The sequence below is a fragment of the Acipenser ruthenus genome, chromosome 49 (genome assembly GCF_902713425.1).
Source record: "Acipenser ruthenus chromosome 49, fAciRut3.2 maternal haplotype, whole genome shotgun sequence".
NCBI lineage: Eukaryota > Metazoa > Chordata > Actinopteri > Acipenseriformes > Acipenseridae > Acipenser > Acipenser ruthenus.
The window spans coordinates 4,053,581-4,073,491 of NC_081237.1; the positions used below are offsets into that span (position 1 = coordinate 4,053,581).

At 41.4% G+C, this 19,911-nt stretch overlaps 2 protein-coding genes across 4 annotated transcripts; both read right to left on the minus strand.

Annotated features, from left to right (window-relative positions):
• Positions 1 to 2,968: 2,968 nt before the first annotated feature.
• LOC117401191 (alkaline ceramidase 1-like) lies at positions 2,969 to 10,075 on the minus strand. Of its 3 annotated transcripts, XM_034911623.2 has the most exons (7): positions 9,833 to 10,070; positions 9,356 to 9,526; positions 7,785 to 7,899; positions 6,639 to 6,777; positions 5,588 to 5,725; positions 4,958 to 5,095; positions 2,970 to 4,336 (listed from the first exon to the last, which is right to left on the minus strand). In XM_034911623.2, exons 1-7 carry the CDS (start codon positions 9,833 to 9,835, stop codon positions 4,159 to 4,161), a joined length of 882 nt encoding a protein of 293 aa, XP_034767514.2. In that variant the 5' UTR covers positions 9,836 to 10,070; the 3' UTR covers positions 2,970 to 4,158. The 3 variants fall into 3 exon arrangements, with proteins under 3 accessions (XP_058871203.1, XP_034767514.2, XP_058871202.1); XM_059015220.1 differs by lacking the exon at positions 5,588 to 5,725 and having other exon boundaries at positions 2,969 to 4,336; positions 9,833 to 10,075; XM_059015219.1 differs by having other exon boundaries at positions 9,356 to 10,070.
• A 1,204-nt stretch (positions 10,076 to 11,279) lies between these two features.
• LOC131721868 (acidic leucine-rich nuclear phosphoprotein 32 family member B-like) lies at positions 11,280 to 18,289 on the minus strand. Its single transcript, XM_059015029.1, has 7 exons — positions 18,068 to 18,289; positions 16,199 to 16,348; positions 15,045 to 15,167; positions 13,866 to 14,049; positions 12,471 to 12,598; positions 12,149 to 12,206; positions 11,280 to 11,969 (listed from the first exon to the last, which is right to left on the minus strand). Exons 1-7 carry the CDS (start codon positions 18,119 to 18,121, stop codon positions 11,893 to 11,895), a joined length of 774 nt encoding a protein of 257 aa, XP_058871012.1. The 5' UTR covers positions 18,122 to 18,289; the 3' UTR covers positions 11,280 to 11,892.
• Positions 18,290 to 19,911: the final 1,622 nt, after the last annotated feature.

Here is a 19,911-nt window from a genome sequence, read left to right on the forward strand (position 1 = left end):
TTCACAAAGCAACAGAGTAGCAAAAAAAAAAAAACTTTATCAAGGGAGAAAGATGGTGTTCCTTTGACTGAAGGGAATGCAAACAAACTGGAAAGCCAACGAGGTCTGCATTGTTTCAGCTGCCCAGAAGGATTACGTATGGAAGAATGCAAAGGCAAAGTCACACAGGAATTATATTCTAGTTTAACATTGAACGATGTGACACTGCAGCTTTAAATACTCCTGCTAGGCGATTGAATAGCTAATCCGAAGGAGGCCTCGTCTCCACAGAGGAACACAATGCTGAGATTATTACCGTGCTTTTGCACCCCGTATGCTGCAATCCCCTTATTGAAACTTCTGTATTTTATTAGAAAACATGCAACACGATTGTGCAGGCAGACAGAGACAGATGGGGGAGGGGGTGCTATGGGCTGAATGCAAGAAAGTCGAAGATTGTGTAAATTGACTTAGTTACAAATATAGCATGCATAGTACTTGAAGGTTTAGGGGTTAAAAACACAAATGAGAAATGCATTTTAAAAAGGTGATTTGATCTTTTAAAATTGTTTTAAACCTTTTGAGTAAAATGGTTTACATATTCAGGATGTGACTATTTATAATTTTGTCTGGATCTTCAATCAACTAACTTACAATAAAAAAATATCATTTAAAACAGTTTTTACATCAACTACTCCTGCCAAGGGAATGTTTTTGATAGTTTAACTGATCCTGGATTGTTCCTGGTATGGAAAGAAAGCAAGAAATGTTGACCATATTACCTTTACTTACACATGTGATAAAGAGACACACAGTGATTTTTAAAGTGAAATGAAAAAGTTTATCCTTTAGATGGACAGTCTTCACTGTTTAAAGATAACTGAATATGGTTTGATTCAATTCAATTTATTTTAATTGATTGTAATTCATTCAATTGTTTTATCAGAAAAAAAAATTTAAGTGTTAACTACAGGACACAAGGAGATGGATAAAAAAAGTCATAAACAAATCAATTACATATTAGCAAAGGAGACCCCAAGTACCCTTGATCCATCCTCCTGTTAGAGCTACTGTATGAATTGGATTTTAAAAAGTCAGCAGTGTTGCTTCGTCACTGGGACCCTTGGTGACGTTTGTTCATCCAAACTGTACTGTCCTGTTATTGCATCTCAATGAAAGTGAATAGCAGAGAGACTCCATGCATCATATAATAGTAAATACAGCTAATTAAAATTATTGCAGAGAGTGTCAGAACTTGAAAACTGCACAAAAAAAAAAAAAAAGTCTATGTGACCATATTGATTTACTACAATTAGAAATGCTCTGTATTGCAGTTCTGGCAAAACTCATCTCACTTCTCATAAAGCTGCGCTGCTTTCTCAAAGGCAAAGCAAAGGTTCTTATGTTCAACAAAGACAGGATGAGATGCTGAGCCAGAAAGCTCCTCACGAGGCTCGCTGAAGCCACAGCGCTGCATTGTTCTGTAACCAGCGTGGGGCGGAACTGCCTGAACTGGCTGAGAAAGAAGGCTGTTTAGAGGATCACTGTCATTCCAGGGGCTAAATGGAGCAAGATGAAAAACGACAGTGTTTTTCTCTACTAAAAAAAAAAACGTATTGGAAAGCTACAATGTTTCTACATCTTCAAGTAGCTCAGATGGAATTGTGGGAAAAAAAGAACAACTCAAGTTTACATGAAGCTACAGTGACACCCAGTGGTCAATCGGGTGTAGTAAAGTGAGAAGGGTCTAATAGGTTCCGTTGTCATAATATACAGGATTTATAGTTGCAAGCTTGAGTGTAAATCTATTGTGTATAACTGCTCTTGTACACTTGTGTCTCGTTCTTCTCCTGCAGTGGACGGAATGTGTGGACACTGTCCGCGGTTTCCCTCCTGGACTAACACGACCCCTGGCTGACCCCAGACAAGCTCCCACCGGTGACCCTGGGGTCCTTCACTGACCTTGCACCCCTGCTGTGTTTTTTGTGTCAGTGGTCTGCTGAAGGTCAGTGAGGAGCCAGCCGTGTTTGCACAGTTTGCTGTCTGCCGCACTCAGAAAGAGTGAGGGAGATAGCAAACAGGGTGAGGTTCATTCAGCTCTAGCACAATACATGTCAGACAGCATTGCTGCAGGGGAAAGGGTAGAGATTGGTATGGCAACACGATTCGGTGAGACTTTCTTGCACTTTAAAAAGCAACACTGACTTCAAAGGTGGTTCATTACAGTGGCTGTATCTAACAGCATTATTCCATCAAGCTTACTTGTTGTGCAATTATATTCATTATTATTATTTATTTCTTAGCAGACGCCCTTATCCAGGGCAACTTACAATTGTTACAAGATATCACATTATTTTTACATACAATTACATTATTTATTTTTTTACATACAATTACCCATTTATACAGTTGGGTTTTTACTGGAGCAATCTAGGTAAAGTACCTTGCTCAAGTGTACAGCAGAAGTGTCCCCCACCTGGGATTGAACCCACAACCCTCCGGTCAAGAGTCCAGAGCCCTAACCACTACTCCACACTGCTGCCCTATTTCTATAGGTCTAAGGAATTCCCTCTTCAAAGCAGACTTTCCTGTCATTAACCAACTGCTTCCCCCTTTGATTAACATACTTTGTAGCCAATAATATGCTTTGACCCAGAAGACACTGGTGAAATTACCTGGTATGGGGAAGTGTAACCTATTTGTAAGATACTTAAGTCATGGAAACTGAATACTTTCTATAGCTTAGTGCAGTACCAGACATCACATTTTAAAATGAAATAAAACATGCTGTAACATGTGTTTCTTTCAAAACTTCACATTTTGAGACCTACGTTTCAGCTGCAGTCCCTTTAAACTATACAATCGGCAGGATTTGCCCTGAAATTAGAGGTCTGTGTTTGTCTTACAAAGCCCTATGTTAAGTGTTTTATGTTGGCATAAAATACACCCTCTCCTTAGCAGGTTCTGAACTTATGAAGACCAGTACAACACAGCTTTGTATTAAAAATGTTTTTTTTTTATTTCAGATGTTACAACAGTGGACACAGTGAGAAGTCAGTTGTGTTTTCTTGGTGTCTCGGTATTTAAAAATACAGAAATACATTCACTGTGGTGACATTTTGTACACAGGCCTTATCAATGAATACTTTAGCTTTTGTGACATTGAGACACAGAATAAAATGCAGTGCAGTTTTCATCATATTGGCATCAGTGCTTTCTTCCAGCTTGAACATGTCATTAATAACCTCCTATTGCTGTAAGCGGTGATAGAAGCATGCACAGGGCTGATGCAAGCATGTGTTCAAAGGCAAGGTTGAAAATGTATATGCAAACAAACTGGACAGTGAACAAGGTCCTGGCTAATTTACATCATTTTCTGAGTATCGCCCCTCCCTAGTGTTTTCACACCAGCACACACATGGGCACTCCATTACAATACTGTGTGCAGCCGAGCCAGGACCACTGTGTAATACTCAATGTTTCTGTAGAGAAGGTAAAACTGCTGTTCCTACCCAAATACAATAAAACACTATGACTGCATAACATATAGCACAGGCTTCCAGGGTTTAGCAGTGGTAAGTGTCCTGAGGTTCTCTGTTATTGTGACATTTTCCACCGATAAATAACATAGAAAAAGAGATCAGCTCCCACCAACACACATCACAGTTCTGTTCTTAAAAAATAATACATGTAAATGATGAAACGACATCTAATAATAATAATAATAATAATAATAATAATAATAATAATAATAATAATAATAGTAATAATTAGTGGTATTAAAAATGAAACGCACACACGCATTGCTGTGCCAGTACAAAGTGAGAGCCTGAAACATTGATCGGTATTTCAATCACAATGAGAATCTAAAGCTCTCTGATATTTATCTGTACAAATCTGTTTTTTTTTTTCTTCTCACTAATAATAAATCAGCGCATTAAAATATTTACAAATTGATTGTTGCTAAGTGTTGTCTATTTCCAAATCCACAGGTGCAACCAGAAAAATACTTCTGCATTAAAAGCTTTCTTATTATGACAACTATCAGTCAAGTCACAAAAGCCAAACAGAATTAAAGCGGTGTGCCGCTCCCTTTAGATGAGGTTGGTTTTGCCCGACTCTTCTGTATCAGGCAGGGCGTGTGTGAGTGTGTGTGTGCCCCCCCCCCAGCAGGGAAGATCAGCACTGCTTCCGCTGTGTGGACCCCTCCCTCACAGACAGGTAGGGCATTCCCAGGTTCCAGCGGTTCTCTGGCCAGTAACGCAGCTCAGGCTTGGCCTCTGGGATCTCGGACTGGGCATCGAAGTACGCAAAGAGGGCACAGCCGTGAGCAGAGGCCACCGAGATGAGAACGTGCCTGCCGAGAGAAGCAGAGACTGGTTAGACAGGGACAGACGGAGAGCTGGAGGGCTGCAAACACAGGGACGATGCTTGTCTTCTTTCAGCGCTAACTGTAGGAATACTAAAAAAGTGCATCCCATGAAAAGCGCTTCTACTAAATGTTGAAATGACTTCTAACACATACAAGTACAGGGATGGAAATAAGACTCCCAGGCTGTGTGGTCCAGTGGTTAAAGAAAAAGGCTTGTAACCAGGAGGTCCCCGGTTCAAATCCCACCTCAGCCATTGACTCATTGTGTGACCCTGAGCAAGTCACTTAACCTCCTTGTGCTCCGTCTTTCGGGTGAGACGTAATTGTAAGTGACTCTGCAGCTGATGCATAGTTCACACACCCTAGTCTCTGTAAGTCGCCTTGGATAAAGGCGTCTGCTAAATAAACAAATAATAATAATAATAATAATAATAATAGCAGTGTCACCCATTCCAGGTTTTACAAGGAGCTTGATTACAGTGTACAGGTAACAGGTGTGTCTTATTAAACACATAGTAAAACCAGGATAGAAATAACACCCCACTGTAATTCGCTTGTGTTGTAGGTGCTATTCTATATAGTTTCAGTGCTGGCAGTCCCCCTCACCAGAAGCTGTGCAGGTAGCAGAAGTGGATTCTCTTCCAGAAGCTGCACAGCAGGCGGTCACTCAGCCAGCAGGAGATGGCTAAAGCCCACCAGGCCACAGTGACCAGGGCGAGCCTGTGGATCCGCGGGTCACTGCAGCTGGACACAGAGAGAGCAGGGAGAAAGAAAAAGACATCTTAGAAACTTGTCCAACTTGAAGACGTTTCAATATCTCATCAGCCTCTCGCGTGACGTGTGGTGAAAAATCACTGTCCTGACACATTTCTTTTTATTAAAATGTTCCAGTAAAATATTCAGTCAATTTTTGTGTAATAGATTAAGTACAAAGCTTAATTAGTAATACATTAACATACATTTTGATGCATATAATTTGATGACTTTCTGATTTTAAGAACAGAGAATTATCACTTGTTTGTTGTGTGTGTGATTAATATCCCCATTATACACAACTGGTGTTATTAGATCAACTGGTAAAAAAAAGATTAAAACAGATTAATAAAATTAACACACAAATTAAATGTAAAACAATAAAAGATTTATTTTAGTATAGTAAAGTATTTCCCTCGGAAAAAAAAAAAGAGTGAATTTCATTGGGCGATTAGATACTGCTCCGAACAGGAAGTGACATACCTCCTGAGCTCGAGCTGCAGGATGTAGAGAATGTGCAGAGAAACGCAGTTGAGTGCGTAAGCGTTGATGGTGGGCTTGGCAAAGGAGGACAGAGTGCTGATGGTGGCTGCCAAAAACATCAGGCATGCAAACTGACTCCTGCAATACAGAGAGGAGAGAATACTGGCTGAGTCACATGGTGCTTCCCAGCCAATAGGAAATCAGAGAAAATCACGGGCACGGTTCCTAATATAGCGCAAGGCTGCTGCTAGAATATTTATGAAATACTTATTTATGCAGGCAAATAAAACATTAGCATAAGTGGTGTTTAAGATCTAGGTGTTAGTAGCATTAAAACGACTTATTTATTTGGAACTTCTTTTGTTGTAAGAATGTAAGTGTGACATACAGATGTGTGGACAGACAGCCCTGCATTCAAGGGAAGATTTTGGCGAAGGAGCAGCTGTGTGTGTGCGTGTGTAAACTTACAATGTGAAACCACCCCACGTTGAAATCGTATGCCTCAGACAACAGGGTTTGTCACCTGGACGGTGATGTTACCCCAGATTCTGAAACGTGAAGCCGGACTCATTTTGGTTTTGGGTCTGTGCCTGCTGCATATTTCACAAGACTGCACTGCAGTGACAGAAAGCAGCTCTGAGTGCGGACTGTGCACAATGGCAGCTGTAATGGAAGAGCCCCGACACAAAGGGGGAGGCTGCCCTGACATGTGCATCAGTGCAGGGCCGGCCCAAGAGCCCACGAGGCAGGATTCTGCATTACTGAAACAGATCCTCTCACAGCGACCACACGCACTCAAGCAAGACTGTGAATGTCTTCACCAGTACTGCAAAACAGACATTAAATGCACATTGCTCGGAATTATCATTTATAACCACCACCTGGATTTTATAGTGGACCTTTCATGACAGCACAAAAACCCAGTTACCCAAATATTACACTTATGACTGGGCAGGTATGACCCCCAATTAATCCAGATATGAATAACCCAACTGTCTTTACTAGGAATACTAAGTATTTAAGGCAGCGTTTGTTGTGTTGTGGTACTTACCTGCTCCTAATGAATGCTGGGAAGAGTCGCCGTGGAAACCACAGTGTGTAGCCAATGGCTAGGACCCAAAGGATGGAGAGCTCGTCCAGCATCTGACCCATGTAGCTGAGAGTCATGTGATAGTATGCGGAGAACACACCTGTGAAGGAAGGACACAGTACTAGCTGAACACTCCAAATACTCAGGCATTCTTTGTGGACACCTAAAGCCTTCCAATGCGCTAGCCACACTGCATTCTGGCCGCGGACCAGACCCTTTTCAATGGATTATAAGAAAGTCCTTTGTGTTTAATGAGCTGTACATGAACATTAAACATTGTATGGGCAGATCTTGTGTTTCTTGTTTTTCCCACATACACTAATTGTGTTAGGGCTGGTGACTGCATCTCCAGTTCCAGTTCGATGGGATTGGCCACACGCCCAATCCTGTATTTGTTTTTCAAGACACCGTTCTTAAGGAGTGCTGACCAATTATTTTAAATCCATTTTCTTACTTCTCATTAGCTTTATTAACATTGTTACAGCAGAGAATCTTTTGGTTTTTCACTTGTTTTCTGGTACCGTTGCTGTAGGTCACATGGTCTAATTGCAACTATATCATTGGTCTGATAGCAGCCAGACCATTGGCGTGAGTTTGAGCTTCAACACAGGAAGTGATGGGGTACCAGGAAGCAACAGCAACTGTTTATCTAAAGTGTTATTTTACAAATATCTGCTTGTTTCAAATTCAGGAATAAAATACACAAGGAAAGGGGAGCCAGTGACAATGGAGCTTGTGCTACTAAGAGGTAAGAAAATGAAAGCCTGGGTAAGGGCTCCTTTAACTGGGTGTTGGGTGATTCTGCAAGGAAAAGCTTCAAAGTCTAGTAGACCAACGTCAAGTGCATATACAATTCGGCCAATGCCTTCATCATTGTGCTAATACAACGCCTTTAGAACAATATTGACTTACCGGTGTAACAACTGTCCTGGCATGCCCGCATTACAGGGGTAAAAACTACAAGCAGCTAATGGCTGGTTTCACAGACCAGCACAGATCTTGGTCACCTAACACTATCTTAGGTGAGGTACTCCAAGATTAGTCCTAACCGAGGTGTGTGGAGCCAGTCAAGTCGCAGACCAGAGGGACCCCCTGTTCCTGGCTTACCTACGACCATCATCATGAGCCAGACGAGGTGCACTGCCCTGGTCCTCTCCCGGGCGTAGGGGTGCAGCAGGTACATCATGATCGGGGAGAAGATGAAGAAGCTCACATTGCTGACCTGCGGAGGACAAACGGTGCAAGAACACTCAAAACAACTGGCTGAATTCTGCTGAATTTTCAATGTGACTCCTTTTTAAAGCTGCAATCAAACAGTGGACTTGACACAAAACATTAAGGACTGTTTTAAGGAATGTTAAGACCTGTTAGTAAAGCTAGTAAGAGGTGAGAAATCGATGTACAGGAATTGAACATGTAGCGCGATGGCAGGATAAATGAACTTCCCCTGATCAAAACTGAACATGAAAAACTAAAAAAAAATATATCTAAGGCTTGGTTATTGTCTAATTTAAATGAACTATTCTTTAAAAATGAATTATAAATAATAAGCCTAGTCATTAATCACAATGATCCTGTGCCTGTAATGCTGTGAATGTTTAAAAAGACTCACTGCCCCAATGTTAAACAGAGGCTGGACTCGAGAGCTGGAAAGCTTTGAGTTCAATGTGTGCCTTTCTAATGGTCCCTACCTGCCTATGTTTATGCAAACACTGCAGTACTCTGCACATAGTCAGGACACCCACATTGTTGGCTGTACCACCAAACAGAAAGGTCTTTCTTCTGATATGTTTGCAAGCAGGTCATCTGTTTATCAAGGAACGGGTGCACCAAGGCAACTGACAGAATAAACAGGCCAATGGCACCTGCCACCCACCTGCCATGAATCTGTGAGACAAAAACAGATCAGGCTCTAGATAAAGCCACATTTCACAGGGATAGAACTGAAAGTGATTTCAAATCAGATCTATTTCCTTCAGCAAAGCGATCGAGAACATTTGGAGGTGAGTGTGTCTGTCAGCCCCAGTTAGGGTTGACTCTCAAGCACAGTTTTGGCAGGGCAATTTCTTGAACCCTATAGAGTTCACACAAACTGTTTAGAAAAATTCTATAAAGGAAATAGAGCAATCGTGGCTGAAGGGGATATTTTATACTGTGTGGGAAATATTGGAAGCTGGTGAGTTACATTATTACACTCAGATTAATAAACACTGGCATTTAACATACAGCTGATTTCTACTCCTCTGAACTTTTCAAATAAAGATTTAAATGGAAGTAAGTTGCAGTGCAGTATTAAACTTATTACTTTATATTATGATTTATTTCTTAGCAGGCTTACCCAGGACGACTAACAGTAAAAACTTACTTAAGAATTACAATACAATTAAGAGCAAGATACAAAATACAATGACTTCAGCCCTTACAATGTGTTGCACATGTCACTGATAAAGTTATTTATATTACAATTACAAAGTGTTGTGCATGTCATTGATAAATTGATTACTTTATATGACATGTCATTGTTTAAGTTTTATATTATTATTATAAAGTGTTGTGCATGTCATTGGTGAACTAAGCCCACTCCACTAATTCACTTCATGTATGCAGAGTCGTTTCTAATAGATATTGAAAAGGTTTGAATACTGGTTTGCAGTTCTTATAAAGCCTCGATCGCTCACCGTGTTGTAGAACTCGGCCACAGTGTCGTAGTGCTGGTAATTATCCTCACACCAGTCCACCTCGGAGCTCTGATAGGCAAAGACCCCAGCCATCTCGCCAGCGCTGCCCAGGACTGAAGAGGAAACGACTCCTCCTTCAAACACACGCGGACCCACAGGGGGAATCACGGGCTACATACACACAACAATGCGGGGAGATTCTGACGTCGTGTTTCCAAAAAAGTGTTGAAGACTTGCTACGTTTTATTAACTGTGATTCAAAGCACTACTAGACCTCAAAATGTGAAGTACTTACGTGCTTATGTACAGATGCACATACATAGGCAATAGTTTAACACTAAATGAATAGATAGCGATGATTGTAATATGTAACACAGGATTAATAACGTTTTTCTAGGATAAAAGTTCAATATTTTACGGCTTACAGAAAATAAAGCAACTTACATAGAAGAGCCGGGTGTTGTAGCTTGTACTTACCATGCAAACGGTGCAGCAAGCACACAATGAAAAATGAATGAACGTACAGACCGGTTTCACTGAAACTGGAAACTCTAATCTCCCTCTGTGACAAACAAATAAACTATGTCGCCAGGAAGAAACTGTCACTCCCGTGTTTTGTTTTTTAAATGCAGTATCCACCCAATTATTTCTCCTTTTATACCGGTATGCACGTTGTTCTGTTTATGCACACCTGTATAGAACAGAAATTCAATGACACGCTTGACAAACCGATGCAGGCATTCCGTGTATTATACTGAGGGCTCCTGATTTTCAGTGTTTTGCCCATATTTATATACTCTAAGAATTCCATTTAATTGTTTAAAAAAAACAAAAAACGTAAATTAAATTTTATAACGCGTTTCTCATTTGTGATTGAGATACGTGAATGGCTTAAGAGTTGAATTTTTAAAGGAGAGTAGAAAGGTAGGTATGACCTAAACCGGTAATATTCAAGCTATTATTTTTCGCTGCCTGTACAGAATTGAAGCGGAGGTGTAAGCGCGCGTGTGTGAGGCACGGTAAGGGTCTCCACTTCAATCTGAACTTGTTCTGTAAAAGAACGCCCGTCTCCAGAGTGGGCGTGGCCAGCCCTCCTCCCTGCAGGTAATCAAACTCGCTGTTGTGATCAGTTACCAGCAAACTCATTATTGAAATCCAAATGCTTGAGCTTGCCAAAGAGGATACAGAACATACCTGATGAATAATCAGATGCGAATGTTTCCTTTAAACAGAACTAGCCCGTCAAACACGTTTCTTTTTATTGTTTTAATTCAGTTTCTTTACAAAACTAGAAACATGAAACCCTTAAGATCACGAATATACTGGGTTTCAAAAAAAAAAAACAAAAAAAAAAACTTCACTTCATGACAGCTGAGAAAGCCCCTAGTGTCTATGCATTTTCTACAACCAAATAAAAGCTGGAGATTAAAGTTTATATAAATACACCACGTTCAAAAACTGATTTGATCTGGACCAATTCCATTTTAATGAAGGCTTAACTGAGCATGGATTATAACCAAAAGTTTTGCACCACCCTATAGAATTAACTAATTTTGCTTCCTAAAGTCAAATGAAACCTGCTGAATGTTACGGTAACATATTGAATTAAACACCGCTGTGTAGTTTTCCATATGGTTAAAAATCGACAAATTGAAAAATTTCACAATCCAACATGAACTGCTATACTATTATGGCTTCTAGTAGACTCTTGCAATATAAATTGTAGTTTCTTTGATTACATGTTTAATAAAACATTTACATATATTTAATGTCTCAATCCTAAAATTCTAGGTGATGCTTCGCTTCTGGCCATAGCTGCACACAAGAGACTAGTCACGGCACCAACACCCTCTCTCTCCCAATCAGATCGCTTGTTCAAGTAAGATTTCATTCCAGTCTGTTTAAAACAGCAAACTAAAAAAGGTGCAGCCATTTCTTTTATTATTTTTACAAACCTTTACAAGTCAGTTAAAAACAATGCATTCCTCTTCAAGAAAAGGGGGGGCGGAAAATTACAGCACTGAACTCAAACTGCCACAAAAAAAACCTAATTGCATTCAAAAGTATGTACATACATTTACAAAATAACCAGTTTAAAACTAATTTGGAAAAAACGACACTTAAAGAAAAAAAAAAAAAGCAGCCTTTTGTTCAATGCACAACAGATGCAACTTTAAAACAAACAAAAACAAGCATGCACAGATTGGCTAAAACCTGGCTCAGTTTGAATGGGATTGATTCATTTTTCAGAGATGCCTGCTAAAAGCGCACTATCCCCCCCCCTCCCCACCAGCTATCCAATTAATTTAATGTGACCAGGGTTTCGAAAGATGGATGCTAGACCAGCACCCATCAGGGTATTACAACAGATTAGCTAGTCCCTGGTCAGCCCTCCCAATCCCACCCCAGACACGCTGACCGGGAACCAGTCACCCTTGCCCATTCACTCCCAGTTACAGTCAGCCTTGTGCATAGTTGGTTAAAACAGTCCAGGAGGTCAGTGTCTGTACAGCTCTTCAGCTTTCTTCTAGCTGAGCTTATTCATCATCCTCTTCCTCTTCCTCCTCTCCATCATCTTCTACATCCCTCTTCCTCTTCTGTCCTGGAGCAGCATCTATAATGAAGACATTAGTGGTTGTTGCAGGACTTGGAAATTACAAGGTTTTTAAAGGAGGCAAGGATGAAATACAGAAATAAAATCTAACAAACTTAACTATTTAAATATGTAGCAAAGCTTGGATACAGAATGACCACACTTCCGCTAAATATTAATAAAAAACAAAGACTACTAACCATCCACTACTTCATCCTCGCTGTCGTCGTCATCTTCATCTTCGTCATCATCGTCCTCCTGGAAGGAAAGCAGAGCCAGCATCTGAAGTCAGATTGCACAATGCAGACAAACTTGGGCTGCTTTAAACCCACGCAACACCAGGCACTTTAATGCAACTTGTTGGAGGGACATTCAAGCAAGTAGCTCAAAGCAAGGCTGTTCAGATATTGTAGTTTGAACCAGTCACCTGGTGAAAAAGTTACCTCCCACAAGTTCCCTCATGTCGGCTGGAGTTAATTAGCTCATGGATATAAAAAAAGGTACCCTGCCCCCTGCGCTTACCTCTTCCTCAGCCCCCTCGTCATCATCATCCTCATCATCTAGCCCCTCGTCCACAACTCCATCCTCATCGCAATCCTCCTCCTCCTCTTCGTCATCCTCATCCTCCTCCTCTCCTTCCTCATCCTCATCTACAAACACACATGCAATATACAGGTCACATGTCAATAGAAACCACATCACCTTTACAGAATGCATGCCGATAGCAACTGTAGAAAAACTACGACATGTATGGTACAGATGATCATGAACGTATTTAGCACAAACTGCTGCTATAAATCCGGTTAGGACAAAGTGTGCCATCTAATGGATATACACTGCTTTATCCCCTACAGAAGGTGGAATATGATTCACATACCACACACTATAGTTAGGGTGTTAGCAATGTTAAAGAACCAGGTAGGACACTGAAGCCACAAGACTGCAGTAGTAGAAGCACAATCTGTGCAGACTAGGGAGAGAAGGGAAGAGAAATGTAGTCCTGGAGGGGTTAAAGAACTACATCCCCCAGAATGTCACGGGGCAGAGCCAGGATAAGATACACCTGGCTCCAATATTTAATGAATGCCACCTGCCTGCGATTAGCAAAGGGCAGAAATGTTTGTTCAGGGCAGTCTGTGTGAAGGCAAGAGGTGTGGTTCATAGAAAAAGGTAGTGTGTAAACTTTTTTTGTGTGTGCTTGTAAAGTTTAAATATACATATGGCTTAGCCATCCAATTAGTTAGAACCGGAAAGAAAGATTAGCATGGGAGTTAGGCTTGGTTTTGATATTTTATTCCTGTACATAATTGCACGAAATGTGCTTAAATTCAATTTCTGGGTCTGCTAAAAAAAAAAAAAAAAAAGGGCAGAGAACCTAAAAATAAGTGAAATTTCACAAATCTTAAAATCTGAGTTTGCACTATTCATATAACTAGGGGTTCCAGGATAGAACAAGAACAGAAACTTGCTGAAATTCTTGCCCGACTTGTTAGAAAGGTTATCCAACCAGTTATGAGTTGCCAGGTAGAGGCAACTCTGGCACTTTCACTTTACGCCCCTAGTTCCAAACATGCTTAAAACACAAAAAAAAAAAAACTCAACACCCCCCCCACCCCCTCCAGAGCCAGCACTACCTGCCCCAGCTGGAACACAGCCAGGGAACCAAGGAATGGAAAAAACAGGATAGCTGATCTGTGGGACTTAAACTCCATGTATTTGAGCTCTTGCATGTACACCAGGGATCCTCAGGCTTTGGCCACAGACACTTGTGTTTCTCATAAGGTATGAACATTTCTTACATTCAAATGCAGGATTCCTCAACTGATGAAAAGCAGAGACTACAGGACAGCAGCGTCTTCAGTTCCTGCGTTAGAGAAATCAGATTGCCATCACAGGCACAGAACCCCGGTCTCTCACCTTCGTCGTCCAGGTCATCGTCCAGCCCCTCTGGGTCGGAATCCGGAGCCTCCTGGTCGTCGGCGTCGAAGCCGTCCAGGTAGGTGAGCTGAGGAAGCAGCTCCAGCACGCTCTCCCGGTAATCCATCAGCATTGTCACCTCACAGTTAAACAGGTCAACGCTGTTCAGGCTGGGCAGCTTCTTCTACAGAGGAGTGGAGTGGAGGGTCAGTTTCATACACACCCCCTTTCAAAGGACAAAACACCACCACATGGGTTTAATTGTCCTGTAGACAGGACTGTGTCTAAGAATAGTGAATGGGTGCCCAGCCCCTTTGGGGCTAACGTTTGGTCTCTTACCCAGAGTTAGACGATGACGCTATGTGAAGTATGAGCTTGTGTGGACCCGAGCTGGGCACAGGGCAAAAACAAACCCTCTACACTTCTAGAAATATTGTAGCGACTGTTAAGTTAACTGCATGCAACTCTGCTTTACTGTGTTCACCTAAAGAATGTTGCTCTGAAGTCTTGTAGCGAGTTTTCTACAGCTAGCCAGGGACATTCAGGAAACCAAATCACACATTTACTGTAGTCATGAGTGCCCATCTTTCATGGTTAGCTGCCTTGTGCAAGTACAACGCACGCTACAGGGCTCCGTGGCATGTCAAACTGCATAGAAAACACCTAAACTGAAATCGACAGCCCACAATGAACACTGGAAGCGACCACTGGTTAGTCTATGCGTGTCTTACCCTACCCATTTAATACCAGTTAACATTAAGCAATCTATTCCCAAATACACACAATCACTGTGCACTTCATGAAAAACAAGTGAATTTGAGTTCAGCTGGAAATCGCTTGTATTAATGTACAATTCTTTATATGCTTTTATCAAGACATTTTAGTTTTACTGCAGCAAGTATTTGTATGTAGTGCTTGCTGAGCAAAGAGCCAGGGAATAGCCAACACATTTAGGAAATACATTTCAGGAAAACCTCAACAGGTTTGTCTGGAGCCGCGGTTCCAAAGGTCGAGCGCTGTTCTGAAGGTACAGCGTGGTTCTGGATGCGGTTCCAGCTTTTTGCAGAACCGTCCATCACTACTGGTTCTGTTCTACAAAGTTTTAGAAACTCGAAGCTATGGGCAAAAGATGCAGCAGCAGGCAGACGAGACGCTACAGCAGACTGGGCATGGACCTACCAGCGGGTCGAGGGTGCTGAGGTCCTTGATTTTGTTGCCACTCAGGTTGAGATGCGTCAGGCTGGGACACTTCTCAGCCAGAGCCTCCAGGCCCCCAGATATCCTGTTATCACTCAGCTCCAGCTGCAATGCACACAAACACACAGTCAATTACCACTTCAATGTGATCGCTCTTTAAATGTACTTCAACAGATTAGCCAAAAATGTAAATAAAAATGGGTTGATTCAGCACTAAATACAATTAGTATTTACAGCTTTACATACAATATTAAAGTAGTTTGTAATGCATCAAGATAGACCACAGATGAAGCTGTAAAACCCACTAAGATCTTTACAAAAATATATATGCCCTTTTAGTCTTTACATGAGTGGTGGGGGGGGGGGGGGGGGGGGGTAAATAATTGTAGGTGAACAAAGTAGAAGGGGAATCTACATTTAAAGTTAAAGTTACTTAATTCCCTGCGAGAACAGATTTATAGCAAGCATCTGTTCAGATATGAATACCCATTCTAAGCAGTTCTAGAGGCAACAAGTAAAACAGCACCCACTAGTGTTCCAGGGGAGAAGTACAAATTAATCCGATAACTATTGCTTCATATACAACCAGAAGTGGCGGCTCCACCCTCCCTCTCAACGAATTAATGTTTAAAAAAAAACGTCATGTGAAAACTTAAACAGGGATATATCGGGAGACAAGGGCAAACAGCTTGCAAGCCCAGTTTGCGGAAAAATAGAGTGAGTCTGCTACACAACAGAATGCAGACAGACATGGGGCTGGTGTTAACCACAAAACAGCACTGAAATAACAATGGGAGTGTCTATTGAGACAACATGACTCATAGGCAGAATACCACCCCCCACCTCCATTTGAAAGAATTGCTGACAATCAATCAGATACACCATGAACTTATTCCCATTTCCACATAATGGCCACTTAATAAAGCTTTCTATAGGGCCTAATATTAGGCCTTACTTGTACCAATTTACAAAGGCTGTAAACTGCACAGGTTTACAAGCAGCGGGAAAGTCAGCCAGGCACATGCCTGGAATGTACAGAGCCCCGTCCGCCCCCACACACAGAGTATCAGGCTGGGGTTACTAAACCAGGCCGGGCAGGAACCCCTCCAGGGAGGCTGAAGCAGGCGCACTCTCACCTTTCTCAGCTTGTTGAGTTTGGGCAGGTTGGATACAGACAGCAGGTTCACGTTGATCATGCTGAGGAACTCCAGGTTTTCAAAGTCAGCAGTGAGTCCGGTGATCTTCCCATCGTCCGAGCGGCAGTTATCCAACACCAGCTCCTTCACCTGGGGGCCAAGGGAAGGAAAAAAAAAAAAAACAGGGGTCTGGTGTCAGATACTGGCAACTGTTCAGTTTCTGAAAAATAGTTTTCCAAGTTGTTGGCAAAATGACATCAATTACTGGGTCAGAACCAAGGCCTAAATTGTTTGCAAATGTACTGCCATGCGATACGTCTGCATTAAAAATAAACAATTTCTCCAACCTACAAGAAATTTGCAGACAAAGAAATAAGCTTTTGGGGAATTTTTATTTTTTAACTCCAAGTTAAATCAAATCACCTAAATGTTTTTACACGGTTCCGGGGCTGGTAAACCCACACTAACCGGTTCCCTTCCTTCTGCTGGTCACGTGTCTACCCGCCAGGGTTCCATGTGGTGTGTATATTTAATATAATGATCAGACAGTAATTCATATTTAAAACTAAACTCAGAACAGTCTTCCTGCCAAGGACCAATCCGCTTCTTCCTGGGCCCCGCCAAAATAACCACTTATTTCAGGAGACAGAAATCGCCCTTAAATTTCGCAACTGTTTTAAATTAATAAAAACCAAAGCAAACTTTTACAAGATTTTCAAAAACACCACAAGTGCTTGCCGCTTATGATTTACAAGATACACCCGAAAAAAAGCCTGTACATTTCAGAAGAGGGGGTCTTGTTACTGCAGCAATTCGGGTAGAGTACACGGAGTACAGCAGTTTCCGCCCTACACACCATTTCACTCTTTCGCCATTATTAATGACGCCGTGGAATCCGATTAACAAATTAAACATCACAATGCGGTCCTGGTAACTTAAGCGAGGCAAACATTATCGGAGATAACAGAAAATAAACTACGGCTCTGACTACACGTTCCCCAGACACGCCATTTACCGAACTTACTACTTGCTCTTAAATGGAATTATAAAAGTGCTCTTAACCGAAATCGCTCTCATACGGAAAATGTACCGTTTTATTTTCTCTTATTTGAATTTGCTCCTATTTACCAAGGACTACTGACTCTTGTAACTGCTCTTATCTGTAATGTGGTATTTTGCGATTGATATTTTGTAACTATAAATCGCCCTGGATAAGGGCGTCTGCTAAGAAATAACCGGTGATAATCATGAAGCCACACGGACACGCTCAGCACCCTGCTCGACAGCACGTTGCGTTTAGAAAGGGTCCCATTTTAATGGACCCAAGGAGTTTACATTGCCCATGAAGTTAACAAAAAGCGTGTTTAAATATGAATACGGTCCGTTTTCAAAAGGACAGCGTGCACCGCGCCTATCGCTTGAAATGGCGATTTATTGTGTAGTGCATGCAAAACCAGCGACACCGGCATTACCCTAAGCTTAGGGCATTTCTACGGGGCCACGTTTGAAACGACACACGTGTGTTCCGACATCAAAATAAACGCGTTAACCAAACAAACATCCGAGGTTGTATTATTTAGAAAACTTTAAATAACATGTTAGCGCGCTGCATAAGGAAGTCGAAGCGAATGAATGAATTTCTTTGCCACCATGTGCTATGTTACACAAGCTACACCGTAAAAATAATTTAAAAAAACAAACTTCTGATTTGTTAAACTATAAATTTGATGCGTTTTCCAAACGCCCACCACTCAAGCACGCAGATAAACGTACACCCCGCCGTGTAAATAACTTTTAAACCCCAAAAACTAAATAAAAACACGGCTTTCCCCCCCCTGGATTCGAGTTTCACATCATTGCGAGACTTACTTCCGCGGGCTTCCTGTTTCTCAGCTCCAAATTGATTCTCTTTTTCATTTCCATTTTCTTAAAGTTTTCTTTCGGCTTTGCAGTGCCACGAAATGGGGTGGAAAAAAAGAGAAGCCTTTTTAAAAAATGATTAAAATCGCCCAAAACAAATCTGCCTAGTTTGTTTTTGTAGAGAACTTCAGGCGCCAACCACCACAAAGAGTTCTAGCGAGCTCAACCCTGCCCCCACGGGGTTATATGGAGCGTTGCAACCAATCAGATTTAAAGGGACAGTAACACCTTTTTAATTCTGGGCAGGTCTAGACCCTACTGAGTGTCAAGCAAGTCTGCCAAGGACCTCGATGTAGGGTTAAAATGGGAAACAATCATTTTTAATTTCATTGAACAGTTCACGTTTTATAAAACCGAAGCAACCAAAGATCAAAAATGAACTACGTTTCCGTTTACAGTAAGCTGGAACCTACACAATAAAAATAAAAATAAACTAAAAAAAAAAGGTCAAACCTTTTTAAATAATGACTTTGTTGGTTTTATTTTAGTCATTAATTTTACTGACTGAGCAATGTGCAGAAATACATGTAAAAAAAATAAGGTACAGTGAAAAGTACACGGTCTCCAAAATGCTTAATTCTGCCCCCTAGTGGACCCACCGCACACAGACCATATCTTGTCATTAAAGACACCTAAAATACCCCCTTCAGTCACTGCGGGTATATTTTTACCATGTTAAGTTTCCCATCTATGTATCGATTTCATAATGCGTAATGGGTTTTTTTTTTCAAAATGTTCATACAAACTGTTTTAAAATTTCTTGGAAAAAAAAAAAAAAAAAGAAAAAATCGTGACCAAAGGGGATGTAGGTACAGAGCGGCGGTGTCTGAGATGTAAAGTTGCAGGTATTTCATTGGGGATGAGGATTTACTACTTGACCACACACCCCAGAAACAAAACATAAAACAAAACAAAACAAAAAAAAACCAAATGTTGCTTTGTTCAGAAATCTCCGCGGGCATTTAAATACACCTCCCACCCCAAACCCGCCTGCCGCGCCGCACAGACGGGTCGGGCCAGTAAGTGCAGCGGATTGGCTGGGAGAGGACAACATGTTTGTTTGAGCGCCCCCATGGAAATGTCTGCAGTCCTGCCTCCCATGTTAGTTTTAACCACGAAACGCTGCCCTTACTTTTAATTTACAAACGAGCAACAACAGCAAAGTTACTACTACAGATGATTATATTAATTATTGTCACGGAGCTGTTTTTGTTTTTCAGAATGAGATTTAGTAGAAAGTCTACTGGCAACTAAAAACCAGCAGCTCAGTAAAAAAAAAAAAAAACTAAAAAAAAAAAAAAACTCAACTGGTATCTTACTTGTTTTGCCAAGACCCCACTGGAAAATTAGATATGTATCTCAAGGTTAAATAAATCATTTTGAAATTCGAAATTAGTTCTCGTCGATTTATCTGTCCAGTTATTTCTATGAAAACAACACAGCAGCCACAGCGAACTCTCCTGTGTGTTTATATGCTGGATTGAAACTGGAACTATAACAGACACTTGTCTGTGCAGTTTATACTGCGCGCTTCTCGGTCACGATGCTTGTGGATTGCCACGTTTCTTGCAGCAACCCCCCCCCCCCACCTGTCCCATCCCCCCCAAGCTCCTCCACTCAGTCGCTCTACATCTTAACCTTTGTGGCGCTGATGGTCTTCCCCAGGTGTCAAGGCCCAGCACGAATGGCCGATCTCAGCACATGCTTCTGTTTCAGGGCTGTGATGCTCAATATTGCACAAGTCAAGTTTTACTAGCGCTTTTGAAAACATTCATGAAAATGTATCCTTGATC